The sequence below is a fragment of the Gobius niger genome (genome assembly GCF_951799975.1).
Source record: "Gobius niger genome assembly, chromosome: 1".
Classification (NCBI taxonomy): Eukaryota; Metazoa; Chordata; class Actinopteri; order Gobiiformes; family Gobiidae; genus Gobius; species Gobius niger.
The window spans coordinates 30,975,533-30,998,712 of record NC_136852.1 but is presented as its reverse complement, the minus strand read 5'-3'; the positions used below and the strand labels follow the sequence as shown (position 1 = coordinate 30,998,712).

Below are 23,180 nucleotides of genomic sequence, written 5' to 3'. Positions count from 1 at the left end.
AGGAGCTGTCGTCTCCGTTTCCCCCGGTGTCTTTGAGTTGCATTAATCAGAATTAACAAATGTTTACCTGTCACCGTGTCCCGGAGGACGATTACTTCACACTCGGAGAGAAAAGACAATGAGCCGCGTCGGGTTTGTTTTTTCTTTTTTTGATGGCGTGAGTGACACCGGCCGGCGAGTGCGTACGTGATGAGGGCTCCACGGCTGCAGAGAAGGCACATAAGAACTTGGACAAAACCAAACGAGCATGTTCCCGGGGGGTTCAGGCGGGGGTCTTGGAATCACTTCCATTTTCCTCATATGGTGGCGTGCGAAAGTTGATCAAAAGTTCTATTAATGTGAACAATGACGGGAGAGGAAGATGACATGATCATCCTTTGGGGTTGTAATGGGTTGGAACGGGCAGAACAAAGAATAAGTTTGGTTAAATTCCTACAAATTCTCAAGGAAAACATACAGACATTTGTGAAAAGCTGAGGTCAAAAAGCAGATGGCTTCTACAAATGGGTCCTAATCCCGCCTCAGATCCACTATGGACGACACAAGAGCTGCAGTCCCACCGAAACATCACTGAAGATCTGTGGATAAATCTAAATGAAGAGCAGTGCGAGCAAGACGACCTAGAAATCTTCTAGTTCTGAGAGATTTCTGTAAGGAAGAAAGGGCAAATAAAGAGCAGTGCGTGACAGACAGCCCAGAAATCTCCAAGTTCCAGAAGACTTTTGTTATGAAGAAAGGGCAAAATCCCTCAAACTTTAACGGAAAGACTCTGACCTGCCCAGAAAAGTGTTTCAAGCTGTTGCCATATTGGGGGCTATGAGGCATTAACTCTGCAGGTGTCCTAACGTTTGCTGTGACCTTTTTTACTTTGATGCTATTTTGAAAATGTAAAAGGAACGTCTGCCTCATCTGTAACTTCATGCCTTTTGGAGATCATTTCATCTTCCCCTTCATTGTTCACATTTAGAGAAATCTGGTCTGGGGTGCCTTAACTCTGGCACCCCCAATGTAAGTTATGACCAGTGTCCATGAGCTCCAAACTCCGCACGTCAGTTCAAGACTTGGTGCCACTCCAGAGTATAACTTAAATCAATAGGTATAATATTTCAAACACCTTTTAGATCATAATGTAAACACGTGAAATTGGTGAAAAATGGTGATGCATGTGTCGTCATGGTAACAAGTGATCATGGTAACAGTAAAGTTGGACAAGATTGGTGTTGTCCCCAGAAGAGACCAAAGCAGTGACTGTACAGGACTTCAGTAAAGTTTATTATTGAAACAATGAGACAAACCATTGGCTGCATCTGAACCATCCACTTTAATAGTTTGGATTTCCTTCAAAGACACAAAAATAAACGCTGTCTAAGTACTGTATGTTTAATAAGACTTTATGAATCCTCAGCAGGTACTCCCCACACACAGATCTCACGCCCTGCGGATGATGGTGCAAAGCACTTTTACAATAGTTGTGCTATTATTATTCATCTTTTTTCTCTTTTTTTTTGGTGACTGTCTACATGTTTTTATTCTTTTTCAAACATTTTTTGTAAACAACATTGTGTACAAACTAGCACAGTGAACCACAACCCCGGCAAATGCTCTCGTACAATAAAAATGAATCCTTACAAAAGTTTGGTTGGTTGCTTGGAACAATTTCGTGTGAATTGCGAGGTTCTAAAACACGGTTCCGGCTCGGACTCCTGAATAGATAGTGCGTAAACAGTTGACTGTTCTAGTCCAGTTTGAACCCACACTTTTTGAAGGTAGACTTCAGTTCTTCACTTGAATAAAGGGATCGCAGTCTGAGGGCCGGCCTTTAGAAGGCGCTCTGCTCAGGGAGGAAAACAGAACAGTCCGGGTGCGTCTCAAATGGCTTATTTTGTATCCTCGCTTCCTTCACTGGGGTCCTCGTCTGGTGTCCTAACCCCACCCAAAGAGGAGACAGGAGTTAGGAGCTCCGACCTGATTGTGCGTCACAAATAAACACCACACATTCAAAGTAACACATGCATGTTCATCCTGCCCTCTTTATTTATACAATCTGCACAGACATTAGAGTGGGGCTATTAGAACTTAGCCTCAAACAATAAATATTACAAACAATAGAAAATATACATAACCTAGCCTGGCTAGGCACAGTCAGACTGACATCGAACCAAAATACAAAACACATGGCCAATGGGAGAAACAACACTGTTCACACGCGCCCCATCTACATAATACATTGGTCGGTTCAGTTTCAGTAGAAACAGGAGGGAATGGGACGGGTTCCAGACCCGCTCCTGTTTGCTAACAAATTTCCTGGGCCTAGCTAAGCAGCCCATAATATACCAATAGCCATTTATTTTTTGTTATTTGTACACATTTTTAGTGCAATTAAGAATCCTCAAGACAGTGTTTAAAACGACCCTCTTGGACACTTGAAGTGTCCTCCTTAAAGCCTCCTGTGTCCTATGTCCTCACGCCTCAAAGCAAGGTCAGCAGCAGAAAAACATCACACCAAATCCAACTCCCCCGTCCAAACGCGAGGGATCCAGAGGACGCGAGCATAAGCCATTTGAGACGCTTCAAGCGGAGGGGAAAAATGGCCGCTTCCTCTGGCCTGTCCGAGAGGTCAAAGGTCAGTATGGCAGAGAGGTTTGAGGAGCTTCCTGTTTAGTCCGAGGAGTCAGCACATCCAGCGCCAGGCCAATCTCTTCTGTAAAGCTAAGCGAGTCTTTGACAGTAGCTAATTCTTGTAGTTTTATCGAACCCCAGGGCCGGTGTTCAGAGAGTGTGGGGGGGGGCCTTTTGGGTCACAGGGGGCCCCCCCACAAGAGTAAAATAATACAAAACAAACATCAGGGGTCCCAGGGCAGGTGGGCAGATAACGTCTCTCTCGCCCTGTGTAATTCCAGTTTTTTGTTTGTTTGTTTTTTTTTCCCAGGGTGGGGCGCTTGGAAAATGTAGCACTCAGAACACCAAAAAACACAACGGGAAAATATTCAGTGTCCGCACAGAAAGCAAAAGCAGGAATAAATAAATAAATATGAGGTCACCCAAAAAATAAAGCTCAGTTCAGGCCCTGGCCACGTGAACAAGGAGATTTCCTTCTTTTTGTTTGGTTTATGGCAAAAAAAAAAAAAAAAAAGTATTTGGTAGAATCCGCTAAATCATTTCATTTGGACACACAGTTTTATCCTAAATGTATTTATACATTTTCAACAGGGACATGGGTTCCGTTTGGTAAGTGGCTAATGAAAGGCCTCTGCAGAACACAGGGCTTATTTTAGAAATGGTAAGAAAAATATAATAATATAAAAATGAATGAAATGCCAACTTAGAGCTGAAATCGTTCATAAATTGTATTGTTTAAGCAGCAAGTTGTGGAGGGAAAACACCACCAGGTGCTTTGTGCATCCAAATATAATGTGTGTGGGGTATTGTGAGAGCTGGAAACGACTGTCCTGGAGTCTTTGCAGATGAGAAATGTGTCAGAAGGTACGCGTTTGCAAAAATCTCCTTGCACATGTGCCCCAGGGTCGTCGCCCTAACCCTGTCTGGACCCCCCCCCGCCCCCCCTTTCCTTCTTCCCAAGTCCCTTTCAGTCCTTTCTCTCGGCCACGTGGGAAAAGTCCTGAACGTGTCCGTGCGCCCGGCTACCACACGGTCCCCTCGCTCATTTCCGACGGCGGGTGGGAGAGGTGGCTGTTGTATCCGCTGCCGTTGAGGGACAGTGAGGTGAAGGGCGGGCTGGGGCCGAACACATCCGAGGAGATGCTGTGGAGGGGCCCCGGGATGCCCGGCTCCGGGCTGGGGGACTCTCCCGGGTGGTGGGACATGATTTCGGAGAAGCGCTGCACCTCGCTGGACGGGTGGTGCCCGGGCAGGGGGTGGTCCATGCCTCCCAGAGGGGTGCCCGTGGGGCCGGAGGAGGGCACGAAGGGCAGGTCCACGGGGGTCTGCGCCTGCGACGAGGGGGGGCCCTGGGGGAAGAAGTCGTAGTTGCTGCCCGGGCCGTAGTACTCGCTCTGGTAGTCTGGGGATGAGAAATGGGAATGAGAAATTAGCAACGAGCACTAAGACTGGAACTTTAAAGGGGCCCATTTTATACTCACTACTGCCACCTCAGGTCATACGTGTAACTGCAGGTTATATATAAAGCTTGTGCATGACGGCACTGAAGTAACACCTTTTTGAGTGACAGTGCAGGATCATGGGGAGGAAAATACTTTATTTTTAACATTTTTAAACTCTGTATAGTCCCTTTAAGTGATAAACATAGACATGGTGGAGCTTTTATCAGTGATGCTAATAATAAGAATGCTGGTTCACAATAAACCAAAATGCTTCATAATTATAGGCTTTGGAGACAGATGTGTTTTCTGATATCAATTATGTTTATTTAGTCACACTCGTATGTTGTTTGCATCTTTTTGATTTAAATGACCAGCACATTCCCAGTACCTGTCCTAACCAAGAGTTAAAGTCATAGTCTGTAAGTTTTAATGTTTTACTAATTTAATAGATTGTATATAACTGACTACCTGGGTCCGGTTCAGGTCACATAAGTAATAATAATAAATAATACTATTTTTTCTAAAGTCCCTCCCTTTGCCAATGAGACGAACTGCCCTGTCAGGTCCAATCAGGAGAGGGGTGGGGGGGGGGGCTTTATTGTTAAAATCTGGTTCTCATTTTGCAAACTAGGAGTGACTTTCTGGTTAAAGAGGGGAGGAATTAGATTGTTTTTTTTTAATTATTATAACTTTGCAAACGTACATACTATCACTTTAAAGGAGCTATACCTGATTATTATTTTTTTTTGGGGGGGGGGGGGTTTCGAGATTTGGAATGAAATTAGTTCTGTGCTCCTTTATATACATTGTAAACTCAGACATTTGTGGGGAAAACACTGATGATGTAATTATAAAGCTTTCATATCAATTTCATGAACTTGCAGGCCAGTTTTGCAGCATTTTTGAGAAAGTGACCCTGCAAATTGTGAAATGAAGAACTGGGAGGCTACACATGTTGGGGATGAGTTTGTACCTCAACCAACATTTTAATTTTGTAGTTTCCTCTTTCATTGTTTGAAATGGAAAAAAAAATCATGTATAGGGCCTTTAACCCCCTTGATGACTGAATTTATGTACAATTACATATATAAAAATGGTGTGTCAGTATTGTTGGGGAAACCCAGGCTGATTCCAGACTTGACCAACTGTTAAACCAGTAAAAGCAGTGGCTGAGCTGTAACCAGAGCTGCTACATGGAAGAATGTGCTTTCTGGCCAAATATTTCGTGTGAAACGTGCATATACGCTTTTGGAAAAGTTACTCTCAGCTGCAGCGACCAATCAGAGAAACCCATTTAACTCCTGCTCCTTATACAAACAAACTCCGCTGAAGCCAATCTTGTCTAAAATGACACAGTATTTATGTCTTTTTTTTTTTTTTTTTTTTGCATGTTTCGTGGGATAAAATTGCCTGTTCCAGTCGCTCGCGGCGGGCCATCCAACAATAGCGATGGGGGGATCGTTCTGCACAAATTCGCTGCATATCCACGGCGCGATTTGTATTAGAAAGAGGCCCCTCGCCGGGCTACATTAGTCACATCGCACGCCGCACTTAAATCAAACCTGCAATTGGGTTGGGAGAACAACGCGCTCGCAAAATTAATTAAAATAAGCCCGTTTCATCAGTTATATTCCACCTACCGAGACGCTTTCTCTTTTTTTTTTTTCTTCAACTCAGCACAATATTACAAGACTTTTTTTTTTCCCTTCCCCCCTTCCTTTTTCTTTTTTTTTTTCTAAAGCTTCAGCAGAAAGGACAAAGGCAGCCCGGCGCGAATGCAATTTGTCTGAAAACGATCAGATATTTCAAAGCGTTTCTTGAACCAGCGCAATCATTGAAATGTAAACTAACTTCGCCGCGACTTAGCCCGAAAACGTGCGCAGATTTTTCCTTTCTTTTTTTTTTTTTTACACACACACGCGGCGGCACGAAGGGGGTCAACAAAACCCGGCCTGGGTTTTAATTGGATTTTTTTTTTTTTTTTTTTTTTTTTTTTTAGTGTAAGAGCGGTGCAGTCCGAGCGGAAATCAGGGAGGGCGAGGTTAGTGGAGGTCGGCGTCATCGTTTACAATGACAGGCGTCAGAATGTGGGTTTACACAAGTGGGATTATTTATGTACAGGACGGCCCACGAGTGTTGCATTTGTGCATTTGTGTTGTGATGTCCGACTGCAGCTGTTTGCACCTTTGATTTGATTCCCATAGTTTTAAGGCGAGACACTGCAGGTGAATATGGAAAAAAATATATATTTACAGATATCAATTTGAAACGTTTGCTGTAGATCACTGGCATAAATGTGAGAAAAAAATACACTGCAAGTTTTCTGTCATTTTACTTTTTCATATAAGAACAAGGTGTTTTATGCCTAAAAATGCCCCAAATTTCCCATCTTTTTGGCGACGAAATATGAATAATGGATTGAGCTACATTCAAATGTATGGTTTATGGGAGTATTAAAATAATCTGTTTTTTAGTGGAAACATTTGTAAAAAATTTAACTTTCGCCTTATGTTTTGACATTCAAAACTCAATAAATGGGGCTTAGGGATTAAATAATAAAAAAAAATCCCTCTGAAAAAATCTTCCAAATATTGTTCAGTCCAAGGCTGGAAATGTGAAGTCTTTAGGTCCGACTGACGTGGACATAGTGTCGCCACAATGACAGAAAAATGTGTTTTGAGAAAAAGGCCCTTGAAATTGTGTTCTCCCATACAAGTCTATGGGCAAACATTGAATCAGCGCAATATTTAAACATGTTTTTGTGAAGATTAGGTATATTTTCTGTTTCCGGGTGAAAGCTTGTATGTTCAGAGACCAATTTGGCCCAAAACCTGAAAACTGAAAAAATGTAGTTTTGCCTGTAGTGTCTCCCCTTAATAGTGAGACACGGCTATCCCGTTCAAATGTCCCGACAGTAGTAGTCAGTAGTGTTTCCATTTACTTTGTTTGATCTGACTCTGCTGCAGGATATATGACCAAAGTTATGCAGTAAATAAATGGGGAGAAAATAAGGAAAATATGTGTGAAAAATGAAACATTCAGAAAAACAAATGGGGGAAAATTGGAGCTGAAACGACCAAGTCACTTCCTTCCAGGGGCGGACTGGCCATGTGTCCATTCTGGAAGAGCACAGAAGGGCCACTGGCTCTAGGGCCACCGGTCCCGCCTCAACCGAGCTTTACCCAAATCTAAAAGCTAAAAAGAAAAGCATCAAAATAGCGAGAAAAAGGGGATGAAAAGTCAACAAAAACATGAGAAAAACACGGACAAAAAATGATAGATAAAATAAATTTAAAAACAACAAAAATATGACAAAAATGTGGCGACGTGACGAAAAGTTTCCATCACTTTTGTAGGTCTTAGCTTTCAAATGAGGCGTTACATTGATACTCTCCAGTCGAGAAGCTTTTAGATTTGGGTAAAGCCCAGTATAAAAAAAAAAACATGTATCTAAAAGGATATCCGTGGAGTATGGTGCACCACAAGGTTCAATTTTGGGACCGTTATTATTTATTATTTATATTGCTTCTGTTTCTACGACCACCTTTCCAGTTCTTTTTGCTGATGATACCAATCAAAATAATAATAATAAAAAGCCGAACTGGGGAAAATGCACTCGTTAATGTTAAGGCGGGGGGTAAGAGGTTACAATATGTATTTGTGGAAGTGCACATTTACGCTAATTTGGGCCAGGCTGGTCAGAGTCCAAGGCTGCTTTTCAGTCCCAGTCCGCCCCTGCTTCCTTCACTGCTGTCCCTGGACCAACAGCATCAAAACTGGATTTTTTCCCCCGGCTTTTCGATTTTATCGACACCAGTAGCACATACATTTTTTTTCCGATACCAAACCAGTGTCATTTAACCTCTTAACGCCCACCTTAACTAAGTGCATTTTCTCCAGTGATCCAAATCTAAAAGCTTACAGCCTATAGGCCAGTGTAACACCTCATTTGAAAGCCAAGACCAACAAAACTCATCAAAACGGATAATTTTCCTCACGTTGTTGTCACTTTTTACATTTTTTTCCCATTGCTTATTTCACTTTCTCATGTCACACATTTTTGACACTTTTTTCACCACTTTTTGTGTCACTCTTTGTTGCATTTTCATCCTCGCTTTGATCTAATTTCTCATGCTATTTTAACACTTTTTTCAAGAGGTTTTTAGATTAGACCGGACAACTGACCACTGGTGAAGAGGCCTCCAGGGGGCGCCAGTCAAGTGAAAGACTGATCTGATTATGCATAAAACTGGTTTACTTCATTTTGAGGGAAAAGGTTTATGAAAGGAGGCAGGTGTAAATGCATGGGTTTGTGAAAGAGGGAAATAAAGGTGAATTTTCAGGTGTTTCCAGGTGAAATCGTATCTTTTTTAAAGACGAATCTGGATAAAAAAATAATAATAATTGTACAAATCCAGTTTATCCTGCTGTGTCTCGCCTTAAATGCTTTGTGGTAGATATAGAACCATAAATGTAGCCAAATGTTTCCATAATGTTTCTATGGACTCACACATCCAAAGCAGTGACTTTTACAACCGAAAGTAAAGGGGCAGGGTATTTCGATAAAAGCAGTGGTTTCCCAAACTTTACACACCAAGTATCATAGAATATTTGAACTTCCAAATACCACCAGGCCTAAATCAAGACCAAAACTGAGCCTAAACCCGGACCAAAATTGGACTAATTCATGTCCAAACTGGGTGTAAAATGCAGAAAAGTTGGGCAGTTGGGCTGAAATCCCTCACCTCCGTAGTAGGAGAAGGGCCCGTTGGGGATGAGCTCCCCGGGCTCGAGGCGGTCCACCAGGGTCCGCATTCTCCTGGGGCTCCTGAAGAAGGCATGTCTCCGTGCTCCCAACGCGCTCAGCTGCTTCATCCTCCGCTCTTTGGACCTCCGGTTCTGGAACCACACCTGCAAAGACACAAGGAAACACACGGGTCAGCTTTGGGACCACTCACGTCATGTTTCAACTTAAAGTGTTCCCGGGACAGCCTCTTCATCACCAAGGACCGGCTTCGCTTGGATCTGGCTGGTTGGTTGCTGCGCCCTCTGTAGGCAGCCGTGGGAATTGCCTTTTTAAAATGTCAATAAGCCAGGTTTGCGTACGCTCTCGGTCTGGGAGGAGTCACGGTAATACAATTTGAAGTTTGATATATTGAGGCAGTAAAATATTGCGATAAACGGTATTATTGACTTATTATTGAGACTTTTTAATTCTCTAACCCTTCAAAATTACGATGATGAAGCTTTGTTTGAAATGTACTTAAATCTTAAAGTAACGCTTTATTACAAATGTACAGACGATAAATATTGAGCCCGACAGCGTATTGTTTATTTGTAATTGATTGAGAAGCTGATACAGTAATTGTCGTGACAGGCCAAGCTGTACTGAGTAATAATAATAATAATGCATATTGCCTTTTCCTGGACACACAAAGACGCTTTACATTGCATTATTCATTCACTCCATACTTGGTGGTGGTACGCTATTGTAGCCACAGCTGCCCTGGGGTAGACTGACGGAAGCGAGGCAAGTCTGCACCATTGGCCCCTCCGACCACCACCGACCACTCCCTCCCTCACTACATTCACCCAGGCTTCCTGATGTTCCCAAACGGTCTCCCATCCAAGTACTGACCAGGCCCTTCCTGCTTAGCTTCTGAGGTCTGACGGGATCAGGCAGAGCAAAGGCGTGATGGTGGTATGGAGTATGGAGCAGTTTAAGTGTTGAATGTTTCGCCTCAGCTTCGTCATTAGAAAGAGAAAAGGTTTAGCTTGTACTGGTCCCAGCCATTGATTAAAGTACAAAATTCCAAATCTGTATTGTTTGAAAATGGGGAATGTCTTTACATGGCTGAACTGCCAATACGCCAGCTGTGCCTTCAGAAGGAGGGCTAGTCCTGAGCCTTTTGGAGGAAAGGCCTGATCATTGTTGTGCAGTGGAACCATTTTCAGTGGGTCGCGAGCCATTTCTTTCCATATTTATCTGCTGTAAAACCATAAAGCTCATCCCGAGTCTGTTAAAAGTGACTTATTTTGATCTTGATTTCGGCATTATTGGATTATTTAATTATTATTTCATCTTTGGGCCCAACGCTGTACCCACTGAACCACTGTGCGAGCAGACTTTGGCTTTGTCCATGATGTATGACATGTAGGAAATCCAGTTTGTGAGCGGGGTCTGGTTTATGGACTTGATGCATGAAGCATGAAGAGCACTTAGGTTCTGTGGATGAAAGCCAGCAGGTAATATCAACATGCTTTTGCTAACGGCCTCAGCAAAATTCAGTGAAATTCTCCTCTCCCACAAAGTACACAATATCATTTCCTCCTGTTCACCCCATTCACTACACATTGATTCCGAAGCACGTTTTTCTCCTTTTTTTTTTTTTGGCAATATATTATGCAAAGTCACCAATCGTGAAAACGCAGGCAAACGGCGCTCCGCAAACAGCCCTCCGTCCTATAGCGCGAGTAAACACGCGCACACAAACATTTTTAAATATGCTAATAGAGCCGGCGGGGCGCCCTCTCCCTCCTCCACAGACAACAGTGTAATTATCGGCCTGTTTGCTTTGGCTCCTGCTCTGCCTCGGCCCCCATTACCAGAGCAAACACCGCGCGTCTGCTCGGCGTGTGGCGAGGAAAGTAGTCCCCCCGTTTTGGACCAGTGCGCCGTGAAAAGGAGAGGGACTACTTAGATAGGACTACATGGGATTACGCCCGATCCAAAAAGAATCGGTGAAAGCGAACGCTGATCGGATATTATTTGGAAACAGCATTTTGCAGTTTGAGAATGTCGTAGTCTTGTCTTGAACACGTTGGGCCTCATTCATGAATGTTTTCTTGATAAAAAGTTCATACGTTTCCAGAGGCCTGTACACACTTACATTTACTCAACTACAAGCTGAGTAACCTTTTGAAGAAACTGTACTTATTAGAGTAGTCATATCATTCAGTATGTTTTACTAACTTACTTAAAGCCACACCGCGTATAATTTTACCCAATAAATAAAATTGAAATACAAGCATTTATTTTATGACAGATATTTTAATTGAAAAATACCTCATAAATGTTCAAACAAACATTTATGAGGCTCACCCCTCCTAAGATATGAATGTAAACTTTACTGGGAGTGGGTACGTCTCCAGCTCGTCTCCATGGAGATGTGACGAAAGGCAGTAGAATTTGAGATTTAAACAGGTTTGTTTTTCATCCAAATCCACTATTTTATTACACACTGCAGTAATAACATTCTCTGTGTTGAGCTGGTCATTAGGAGCATGTCTTGTTTTGCCGTAATAGCATAGTCCAAAATGTTAAGCAGTGTACCTTTAAGGATAAGAAAATAGTTACTTGAGCAACTGTTTGCATTTAACATTTTAAAGTTATAAAAGCTTAAAATCCACCAAAAATATGTGTAGTTTGTGTTTTTATATTTTTGTAACACATTTTGATGGTATGAACTTCAGTATTTCTTGTACTCGAGTAAAATTTCAAAGCAAGATCCACGAGGCCAAATCCCAGATTCACCAACGTCACACTCATTATCATATTATGTAAGGACACGCCCCCCAACTCTTCCATATTTGGGCATGACAGGAGAATCATCAAAGGCCAGAAGAACTCAGTCACTTATTGCAGGAATTGAAGGAAGTGAATGTTGTCACACAGTACTTTTTACTTCGACTTGAGTAATGTCATTTTGAAATAAGAAATACTCTTAGTTCAGAAGGTTGACTCCACAGTGAAATCTGTCACCTTCATGTGATGTGAAAATGTATCAAAGTTTAAATAATATAAGATATAAGTGGCCATATCTTGAAATGTATATATTTGAATGTGTGTTTGGTTTGTCCTATTACATCATAATAATGAACATAAACTGATCAGGTTCATTCTCTCAAATTTTTTTTTTTTTGTAAATGAAATATATCAGTCATCTTGAGAAAGGAATTATAATTTTTGGGCCCATTTTGACTGTGATAATATTCTACAGCTGCAGATAAATGTCTTCCTCACTGCTTAGAGGATTTATTAAGAGCTCATTTTGTGAATGCCAAATCTCCCAACTTAAAGTCTCTTAACAAAGATTAATGTTAAAAATATGGAAAAATCTTAGCAAAGGAGTCGAGGAACAACTGTTGAGTCACTTTGTTTCTGACATGGTGACAGCTCCAGTGTTTTCAAAATGAAAAGTCTGCAAAGGTTTATTTGCGTGGAATGTGACGAGAATCCCAGAAACCTGAGCACTTTTCACGACACAATCTCGAGGTCGAGTTCTTGTTCTACAGTTTGATGGTGACATAATCTCACATGGACAACTGAGAGACTCTCTTCATCGTCCGCTAGCGATTGAATAATACACGCATTGCTAGAAGATGCTGAACTTCTGCACAGTTTTTGTTTGATTTAGGAAAGTCCCAGTAAATCGATCAACTCGAACCAGGTCATGTGACAGTTAAAAAAGGCAAATTCGACGTTGCACAAACACAACCTGATTCAGCCACTTTCACAACTACTACAACGGAGAGAAAAAGGCCAACCATACCACACACTTTGACCATTTTCAAACTTAAAATACATTCTTCAGCGCAGACTGTGTAGGTTTGCATCTCGAAGGGAAGTTGGAGTGGAAAATGTTCATGCTTATAAGATTACACAAGCAGTATTTTATTGTATTTTTTTGCTAACTGGATGATGAATTAACAAACAGGTCCAGTGATTATGGATGCCGAATGGATCGCTTCAAACCACCAAAGTGAACCAGATTATTCAAACCAAGCGAAATAAAACGTGGCGCAAAAAAAAAAAGCTCCGAGACCTCTATTTTCCGTCATGAGCCTCCTGCAAAAAGCCTGTGACGAAGGTGTCCCGTCTAAAAGTCGGATAAATAAATCAATCCGACTCTGAATTTGAGTCCTTCCCCCTCTTCGCAGCGCGGCCCCTCGTACAGCCGCCGTAATCATCTTTAAACCCACCATTGACTTTGGCTTCCTCTCTCGAATGAATACTTAATAGGGGAGGCTGTTACCGATATATTAGCGGCTCTGGGAGGTTATCATTTGCTAATCTATAGGCCGGCCGGTTTTAATTGCGCCCTTCCTGACTCGACTCGCTCGTATTAGGCCTATACTTTTCCCTCCCTCTTATCTCGGCTCATCTGCGGCGCTAACCCCGGCTACCTCCTCTGATCCGCCCCCGCCAGGCCTAATCCCTATTATGGGCTTTAGTGGCGCGGACAGCGAGCAAAGAGGGGCCAATCAAAAGCTAAAATATGTCCATTTGTAACGACAGATGCTAATTTGTGATGTAAAATATATTAGTGAGTGCACCTAAAGAGTATCGAAAGAGTGTTTATCTATGTGTATGAAGGGGATAGTGACATCTCGTAAGAAGCCATTTTGCTTGACATACAACACAACAAATGCATTGGTGGTGATTATTATGGTATTTATAAGGTATTTACTGGATTGTGTCCTAACCCTGCACTCAAACTGTGTGTTCATCTGATGTGTTAGCATGCAGTTAGCTCAAAATAGTGTCTTTTATCTTGCTTTTGTCATCAGTCATTTTCCCCTGCTTCCAACAGAAGGAGCTTCAAGCAACGTATAAGACTTCACTTCCCGTCAAGTGCATTTTCCGCACATTATTTTAAAACTATACAGGCTGAAGATCGGCCACATTTACACACACGTCCACTCAAGATGGCAATTCAGGATCCTCCTGAGCAGAAGGGGGCGCTGAAGCATCTTAAACTTGATAAATCAGACAAGGAGGGTATTACACATTTTCACATGAAAAAATGAACCTATTCCACCGCAGAATTTAATGTTATTTTTAAATAAATGTTGGCTGCTCCACCAAACTAGCAGGACCCTTATTCCACAATTATATTAAAGACTATTGTAAACAGGGCCAAAGGTTCTCAACAGCAGACTAGGCAAAAATATGAATTATTTCATTTTGTAATGTAAGCAGCAAATTTAGCATGAAAACTCTGTCTGCATCCTTTAGAAAATACAAATTAAATAATATGGCTATGATCACATTACCACTGATCATCCCTAAAAAATATTTAAAAAATCCCTAAAATATTAAACACACAAAAATAATGAACTTGTAATTAAATAAGGTCACCTCTGAGTAAAATTAAATGTTGATGAATGGAAACAAAAATATAAGAATCAGGGTCTATATGTACAGTAGCAAGCCCTCTTGGGAAATGGCGTCCATATTGATTTTTTCAGGGAAACTAACAGGCTTTTCTGAAAGGTCCTCCTATATTGTGCTCGCAACAATTTGACCAAAAAAAGGCTTAATCTGCTCGACTAATAACGCCTCGTGTTTGCCCTCTGCCAATTACAGTTACTTTCCATAGTAATGGTGCGTCGTGACGTGGGCGGGTGTCTTCGCGGTGGCCGGTGTTTAACCGGGGCGCTGCTGTAATCCAAACCGCCTGAACCCCCGCGTCTTTTCCACTTGGCTGGAAACGCGCAGCGGCTGAACGTGATGGCAGCGCGACGCGTGCCAAACCACCTCTCCACGCGCCCCTCCTCTCCCTCCCCCCCACCATACCCCTCTCTCTCTCTCTCTCTCCCAGCAGCCCCCGCGCCAGTTGGCTGTCGACTTCACCCTCCACCAAAAAAAAAAAAAAAGAAGCTCACGCGCCAAGAACGAAAATGGAGGAGAGGCCCCCCCGATTTCCAAATCAAGCGCCATCTTTGAGCCAAATAAACGGGGGTATAATAGATTGACTGGGAAGAGCGCGCGCCCCTCCCCCGGTGGGCACGACGAGGCCTCTCCGGTCATGGCACGTCTGGCAGCTTTGGCAGGAGACTCGTTTACCATAAAATATAAGCTGTTACATCACACCTTTTTTAATGGGCGTAAAGTGAAAGAGCGCGATGACAACCCCCTCCTCTTCCAGTCATTTTCAAGTCATCATTTTTGGAACGTGCAGTGTAGACATTTGCCCGTCCAGGATCAGGATTTGATCATTTCGCGAATCGAGCAATATTTCAAGCAGGCCTTTTATTTTTTTTTATTTTGGAATAAACCTGACGATGCGTAAAAGTCCTGGCACATGTTAATGCGCCCAGCGACGTCTTCACGTTTTAAACATTTACGCATCAGTGCCAAGTAAAGCGTTGTATCGCCACCATTTGAAATACAAAGCGTGCCAGCGCGTCTTTACGCAGGAGGAGGACGCAGATTTCCATTTTGTGCCATTTCCCAAAACACGCAGTCGTGAAAGAGATGGACAAGATGTGACAGTGGACTCACTTTCACCAAAAATGAAATGTTTTATAATTTTGCTCGTGTTGCGATTTGGTGGGACACGTGGGCAGGGGTGGTGAGAACTTATTGGACAATTTAAAAGGCCGATGTTTCAGTACAATTTACAGAGTCCAGGGCCTGAGAGCGCATTGAATTTCCTTCAAACATAAACCTCCCATACAATCGCAACACCAGTCATTGGTGGCTCTCAACGTTCCCATCAAGACAGACAGGGACACCCCTCAAAAAAAGACGAAGGAGCGCGCATATAGCGTCGCCTTACCTGGATGACCCGCATGTTGAGCCCGGTCTCCTGGGCCAGCTGCTCCCTGATGTGCCTGGTGGGCTTGGGCGTCGCCGCGAACGCCGCCTTGAGCGTCTCCAGCTGCTTGGCCTTGATGGTGGTGCGCGGGCCTCGCCTCTTGCCGCCCAGGTTCTGGTCGTCGTTCTCGTTGTTGACCGTCTCCTTGTCGGACAGCGCCGCGATCTCCGTGTCCTTCAGCACCACGTCGTCCTGGAGCGGGTCCTGGGAGTCCGGCGAGAGGCTGGGGTCGCTACACGCCGTTACTGCGGGGTGGGTGGGGGAGATGAAAAGTCAGTTACGTTTTGAAGGAGGGTGGGCACAAGGGCGCATGGGGGAGGAAAAAAAAGCATTCATATCGTCGTGTTCTAAGTGTGTCTAGGCTTTATTTGCAACGTCGTTTTGATACGATTCTACTCTGCAAACACTGCTGCATCTTTTGGTGTTCCTGGCCCTGTCCTCATCCATTCAGGAAGTTGATTATATCTATAAAATCAAATGGAAATACGCTCGTATATGCTGTATAACATTGTGTAGCCTATAGGAAATATGTCCGTGGCGCGGCGCGTGTCCGTGTTACGGTCAATTAAAAACGCGTGCACTTTGACCCAGAGTCAGTGACGCAAAGGTAATGAAGGGATTGACTTGACACTCTCCACACCCGGTCATATTCACGATCATTTCTAGTATATTTAGGCCTATACGATGAAATAGCACGTTTAGCCGACAGTGGAAACTTTATGCCCGCCTTACACTGTCCAATAGAGTGTATGATGCGTAAAAGTAAATATGTAACGTAAAAATCTAAGTAAAATGTACATATCTGTGGGTGTTTGAAAGTGTGACATGATACAATAATACATTTTTTGTCGTTTTAAAATAGAGGCTCTTCTTCAGAGATGTGGAATTATATATTTTTTTTTCCATAGGCCTGCTCTGCATTTGTGTGAAAAGATACATGTTTTGTTTTAATGGGAATATTTTAGTCCACACGAAGACAATATGGCGAACACTGCGGCTAATTCTGAGAATACTGTTTGACAACATACATGACAATAATTTAGGACCACATTCAGTGGCGTCCAAATGCTACTTATTTGCTTGGCGTGTGTGTGTGTGCTCTCCAAACGGATTTACACAACTTTTACGCACATGTCCTGTATGCGTAATGCTATTTTTTTCCCTTTTTTTTTTTTTTTTTTTTTTTACATCTTTAACATGTCAAGCCTGGCTCTAGATATGATTAAGAAAAAATTCAATTCAAGTTTTACGCGCACGTTTGGGCCAACTTGTAGACACAAAACGCATTATAATAAAACGCTATCAAACCCTGATTTTTATGATTTATTCTACGAAGATTTTTTAATTACAAAGGCACTAAAAACTATTGACCAATAATTAGAGGATTCCATCATTCAGTCTCCTCTGCACTTGTCTCAAAACGCATTGCCAGGTTCAGTGCAACATTTCTATTTCTTAATTTCTCGCAGATATTTACAATTTCCCAACCATCGTTCATGCTTTACGAGAGATTTTAAAAATGTATCGCACTATCAGATCAAGAAAGAAATAAGAGGCACACTGTCGTTTCAAAGCGCGCGTGGTTTCGAAGGCACCGCGGGGCAAAAAAAGGCGTCACATCTATCACAATTTACCTCCATTTCCACGCGCTCTCACCAAAACACACAACGCGCGCGCGCGTGCACACACACACACCCACACACACGGACAAACATGGCCTCACGCACACGCCTCTGTGCCATAAACCATGATCATAAAGGAGTGGAGAGTGCGCAAATGTCCTTTTTTTTTCTCGGATCGAGGCGAGAAATGGCAAACCTATGGCGTTTTCATGAGGGGAAATCCAACAGGGAAATTCACTAATGCTGAACCTGCTCGTTTAAAATGGGGGACGAGGCCATAATCTCAGTATATCTAATCCAAAAAATATGGGTAGCTATTGCAAAAATACATACATATATGCATCATCTTGTTTACACCGAAATATGACCTTACTATTGTAATACATGTTCTACTTTTATATTAGTAACAAGGCCCATACACAAAATATAAGTAGCTATTGTGTAAAAAATAAAATAATCTTCACAAATGCTGAACCTGAGCGTTTATATTAGAGACAAATCCCATAATCTCAGCAGAGCTACACCAAAATTTGAGTAGGCCTGTTATTATAAGACAACATATAAACATTGTTTTTTTTCCCCCCCTCAAAGGCTGAAGTTGATTCCTGTTAGCGACCAAGTCCATAGCCACCTAAATATGATTAACTATATTACATTTTCAACATATGAAGACATGACACAGACTGGCTGACACTATTATAAAACACATATCGGAGATTATCCCACAGACACGCATCACAACCGACCAAAACACACCGACATGCGTCTCATTTCAAAGCGTGAGCGCCTTTTTACCCGAGAGCAGGTTGCCGTCCTTCCCCGCCGCGTTGCTTAGGTAGTCTTCTTTGCACACGAACTTGTTCTCGTCGATGATGTAGAGCTCCTCGCCCGTGGACAGCTGCTTATTGCACATCATGCACGTGAAGCAGTTCAGGTGGAACACTTTGCTGCGGGCGCGGCGCACCAGGTCGTTCGGAGAGATGCCCTGCGCGCACCCGCCGCACTTGGTACCGAACCGCCTGCGGGGGGGAGGGAAATTAGATCAATAAATACATAAATAGATGAATTAGCTTGTAAGAGTTGATGGCGTTCAGTGGGAAGGGGGATTGAGGGGTTTAAATAAGCTACGACATCATTTTAAATAAACATATTAAAGGGAAGGGAAGAAATGGCCATTGTGCGCAATTACAAATCGCCTTGTGACCATTAAACGAGACTCACAGCGCTGTTCATTAAAGGGACAATCCGCATATTCACACCAGTCACAAAGTGCAAGGGCTCTCACTCGTCCAGAAATCCCATTAAAGATTTTCACTTTTCATCAACTGAACTGGACCAATGTGCGCAGACACGAAATGTAAGCGGTGTGCCCAAAGGTACAGCGGCAGAGTCAGTGTTTGCGTGATGGGGGGGGGGGGGGGGGGGGGGGGGGGGGCGAGGATCGAACCGGTAAACTCCCAGTGATCGTGCCCAAACAGTATAGGCCTACGTTATAACACACGTTGTAACGGAACAGGAGTTGATTAATCCGCATGATCATAATACGGCAGAGAGGCACAACATTGAGAATTATGTGGGACATGAGAACAAAATGGTATTGGCTTTAGAAGGATGCAGGCCTGCTTGGGTTGGAATTTGGGGAAAGATGAACAATGAGCTTGGGGGCGGTGGGGGGGGGTCACTTAAATAATACTAACTATTATTATAAACGCTGGCCTTCTTTTTTTTTAAACGCATGCGTAAAACGGGCCTTATTATAAATGTCTGGCACTGCGAAACGGTTTAGCAAATACAAAGAGTGAATGAATGGGGGGAAACGAGAAGTTACATGGAATAAACGCTAGAATAGGCCTGTAATTAAACTAAAAATAATAATAATAATGATAATAGCCATCAATTCCAATTCGCTAACAACACTGAATTACGCAATGAAACATCGCCTTGCGCGCAAATGGGTTTAGAGTGAAATGAAAGTAGGAGAAAAACATTTGGAGATTTCAACGCGAGTCAAAGGGAGCCCAGATGGCGCAGAGTGTATTTAAGGCTAAATGGAGCTCGTTAATGCGCAGAAACAAAGCGCACTTGAAAGAGAGGGGCAGCGTTTTTTTTTTTTGTTGTGTTTGTTTGACAAACGCACGTTTCTGCAGGAGCCGCTCCCCATAAATACGCGCTGTTTTGTGGGTAAACAAACAATGGGAAAGCGCGTGTTTACTTAAATGATATAACATAATAACAAAACTGGCTGGAGATTTTTTATTTCTTTTTCCTTTTTTTTGGAAACAATGCACGGAGCTTGGGTAAAGGAGCGTCGTGCGTAATCGTAAAAATCAACAGCACGAAGACGCAGGGTTTAATGTGAAAATGTTGATTTTTTTTCTTTTTCTTGAAGAACTAGATAAATATTCTGTCAGCCCTTATTTACGTCTGTACGTGTTCTTTTTAGTCTTATTATTTGTTTTTTTGGAAGCTTTTGTCGTTGCTTCACAGCTGTTGTTTCTGGCCTAATCTTTCTTTGTATCATCCCGTCCCGCGTCTTCATCCATCCGTCCATGTGTCCGTCACCGTCGCGCGTGAACACACATGTGTATTAGGCTCCGCGCGGCTCGTGTTGACCGGCCCGTCTGTGATTACTTTGTCTGGGGGGACTCGATCTTTTTTTTCTTTCCCCCCCTCTGGTTTACTATTCAAATCCACTTATCACCTGCCCCTCAGCCGGACTCTCTCCACCCCTCCATCTAACCCTAAACCGCCTTAAGTGTCATTTCCTCCGGGCTGTGCTAACAAACCTGGCTGCTGCCCCCCCACCACCAACACCACCCTTCGCTCTCTCTCCACTCCCTCCACCACCCGCTGCGACGTGGGCACGCGCGTCTTTAATGTTAGGGACCCTCCTTGCTTTGCATGAGAATCCAAATTAACAAGCTTTTAATTACGGGCAGATAATCAAAGCTCACGGCCTGGCTGGAGCTCGTTCACGCCCGCGGGCCGAAGTCCACGTCGAAAAATCAAGACGGGGAGCCGCATACGCAGTGCGAAGGGTTAGTGTTTGTGGTCCTCGGTTTGTCGTTTCATTCCTCGTGCCAACGGTCCAAACCATTTGTTTTGTTTTGTGCGTTGTTATTCGTGCGTAATTGGAGCGTCATTTTATTTTGGTTTTCAGGATGACCACTGAAATTAGAGCAACGGGCTAATATAAAAAGCAACGTGCTTGGGTGTCATAAGATGAATAAAATAAACAATCCGTGGTCTATGTTTTAGTAATCTGCCCTCCGGATTTGTATTGACTATTATTATTATTTTTATTTTTTTAATGCTTTTCTTTTAAGGCCATAATGTGCTAAAAATGGATTTGTAAATTGGACCGTTATTGTCATCGTTCATATTGGTGTCCTGTTATTGTTTTGTTCATAACATTGTGCTATTTTACAAGTATTTGTGAAATATAAATACCTTAGATCTGATATTTGACACCACTACAGGAGCTAATAATATTCTGTCATATTATCATGTTCTGTGTCATAACTGAAAATGAATGGAGCGAAAAATGAATTTCTTGAAATAGTGCGTAATATAGTGCAGAGTCTTTTTTGCCAATTGTCTCCACGCTCTTATTTGACCCGTTGTTGTGTAAAGCACTACATTTCTGAAATGGCTAAACAAGAATAAACTGCATTTTGTTTATAAACTAAAAATCGACCAAAAACGTGGTGGTTTCGCGTCTGGATCCACATTAACCCCGCGTTCATCTCCGTCTCCTCCTCTTGGACAAACCGTGATTAAGACCATATTAATTGCCACTCTTCCTCCGTTCGGCGCTTACCTAAAGAAATCATTTTTGCAGTAGAGTCTGCCCTCTCGAGAGAAGCACTTCTCCGTTAAGTTACACTTGCACTCGCAGCACTGCACGCACTTGACGTGCCAGGCTCTGTCCAGCACGTTCAGCAGGAAGCGGTCCAGGATAGGCCTCTCGCAGCCGGCGCAGTGGACCATGGCTCTGGGCGTCACGCTCTCCTGCCCCACAGTGAACACTTTACCGGCGGACTTAAGCCTTCTTCAGCACCGGGGGAGAGGGCATGGGCCGAGGATGCGGGGCAAAGACACTCCTCCTCCTGCGGCGGCTCCTTGTGCCAAGCGAGCCCGGTCAAAGCGCCACGGGGCTCCTAGAGGCGTGCGTAAAAAGCGTTCCAAGAATCAAAGCCGTCCTCTGTGCGCGCGGAGGGAAAAGAAAAAACAAAAGGAGGAAAAACACACAAGTCCAAACGGCGTCGAGGCAAGTCCGGGGTGAACGGGCGCAGCTCGTCTGGTGTCGTGGCGCATCGGCCGGTGAGGAGCGGGAAGGGAAGGCAGAAAGGCGCCGGTCACTCGGAGCGGATCTGGTCAAAACGCGCTCAGGGCAAAAAGACACGCACGCGCCGAGGGGATAACGCGATGGACTTTAACATGGCACCGTATCCAAAACAGGCACACAACCCGGCGAGGAACCAGCACACACTCTTTTCTTTATCCTCTCCAGGCGCGACGTGAAATGCTCGCAAAACTGTAGCAGCAGCAGCAGTAGTAGTCGCAGTAGTAGTAGCAGCAGCAGTAGTAGTAGTACTTCAGTATTTCAGTGCTTCAGGATGCCCTCCGCCGCGCCGTGTGTGTGTATACTGCCTCTCCACTGACACTGCCTTTGCACCTAAGGCTGCCTGGCTCCAACTAGCCTTCTTTTTTTTTTTCGCCCCCAACCCTCCCACGTCACGGAGCGCTTGGACCAATGGGAGCGCTCGTTGGAAAGTGCCCAGTCCAAGGGAAGGGCTTCTCCTCTCCGCGGCCAAAAGAATATACCCCCACGAAAGTCATCTTCTGGCGGGCTTCTCGGGAGGAGGAAGATCGAACGGGAGAGGCGCTGGAAGCCGCGGACGCTGCGAGAAAGGGGGACAAAAAAGAGAGATGAGGTTTTCATGGGAGATGTGGGAGATGCTGCGGCTGGAGTGACGGCGCAGGTACCGGGGAGACGGAGAGAGTGGTAGCGCGTGGAGTTCGCTCCGTTTTTGTTGCGGCAATGTTTGGATATGAGTTTCAACAATTAGGGTTGCACTTCGAAATCGCAAATCTAATATTTAGGTTGTGTATTTCTTTAGTTGAGTTGTTTTACCCTTTTTTTTTTGTCTTCTTACTTACACAGTCCGCAACCCCTGTACTTTAGACCTCTACAGACATATTCTGAAATGCATGTGATTCTTGTTTTGCTGTTCACTTTTTCCAGACTTGTCCACAAAGTGACTCTTCGGCGATATGGCCTCCTCTTTTACGCATCAGTTGTGTAACTTTGTTACAACTACTACCTTTAAAAACAAACATCTTCATGATTGTTAGTGCGCTGTAGGAAAGACTTGACAGTGGTTCCAACATAATGATGTTTGTTTTGTGAGCACCTGCACGTGTTCTGTCGCCTTGTGCATGGACATTTATTTTTAGTTTAAATAATTGCATTTTATGAAAAGCAATAGATGACATCGAATACGCTCTTCAATAACAACCCAGCAAGTTATATATATATATATATATATATATATACATACATGCATACATTCATACATACATACATACATACATACATACATACATACATACATACATACATACATACATACATACATACATACATACATACATACATACATATAGTATGTCTCTCCTAAGGTATTAATCAAAGTAGTCTCCCTGTGTTCAGTTGTGCCTGTTTCTCCTTTTTTTTTTTTTTTTTTTTAATGATGCGCATGGATAATTATTCACCAAACTTTATTGCCGGGGGTGTGAGTGTGGTAGTTCAGTGGAGCGTTAGTGAGGCGCACGTGCAGCCGATATAACCGATAAACGTTATTATTTTTTAGGTACATTTTATATGAGTT

The 23,180-nt window shown here is 43.3% G+C and overlaps 1 protein-coding gene across 1 annotated transcript; it reads right to left on the bottom strand.

The window, feature by feature from the left end:
* Nucleotides 1-3,452: 3,452 nt before the first annotated feature.
* lhx1a (LIM homeobox 1a) lies at nt 3,453-21,975 on the bottom strand. The gene is made up of 5 exons (XM_079559920.1): nt 21,107-21,975; nt 18,082-18,305; nt 15,626-15,909; nt 8,807-8,972; nt 3,453-4,021 (listed from the first exon to the last, which is right to left on the bottom strand). The coding sequence occupies exons 1-5, from the start codon at nt 21,274-21,276 to the stop codon at nt 3,642-3,644; spliced, it is 1,224 nt and encodes a 407-aa protein (XP_079416046.1). The 5' UTR covers nt 21,277-21,975; the 3' UTR covers nt 3,453-3,641.
* Between the last annotated feature and the right edge of the window lie 1,205 nt (nt 21,976-23,180).

What these genes read in the sequence shown, in the direction of transcription:
- lhx1a (XM_079559920.1), bottom strand. Translation starts at nt 21,276, where the DNA reads ATGGTCCACTGCGCCGGCTGCGAGAGGCCTATCCTGGACCGCTTCCTG. An exon ending in GGACGGCAACCTGCTCTCGG is followed by an intron (nt 15,910 to 18,081) that starts GTAAAAAGGCGC and finishes CCCACCCCGCAG; the next exon opens with TAACGGCGTGTAGCGACCCC. An exon ending in TCAACATGCGGGTCATCCAG is followed by an intron (nt 8,973 to 15,625) that starts GTAAGGCGACGC and finishes GTGTCTTTGCAG; the next exon opens with GTGTGGTTCCAGAACCGGAG.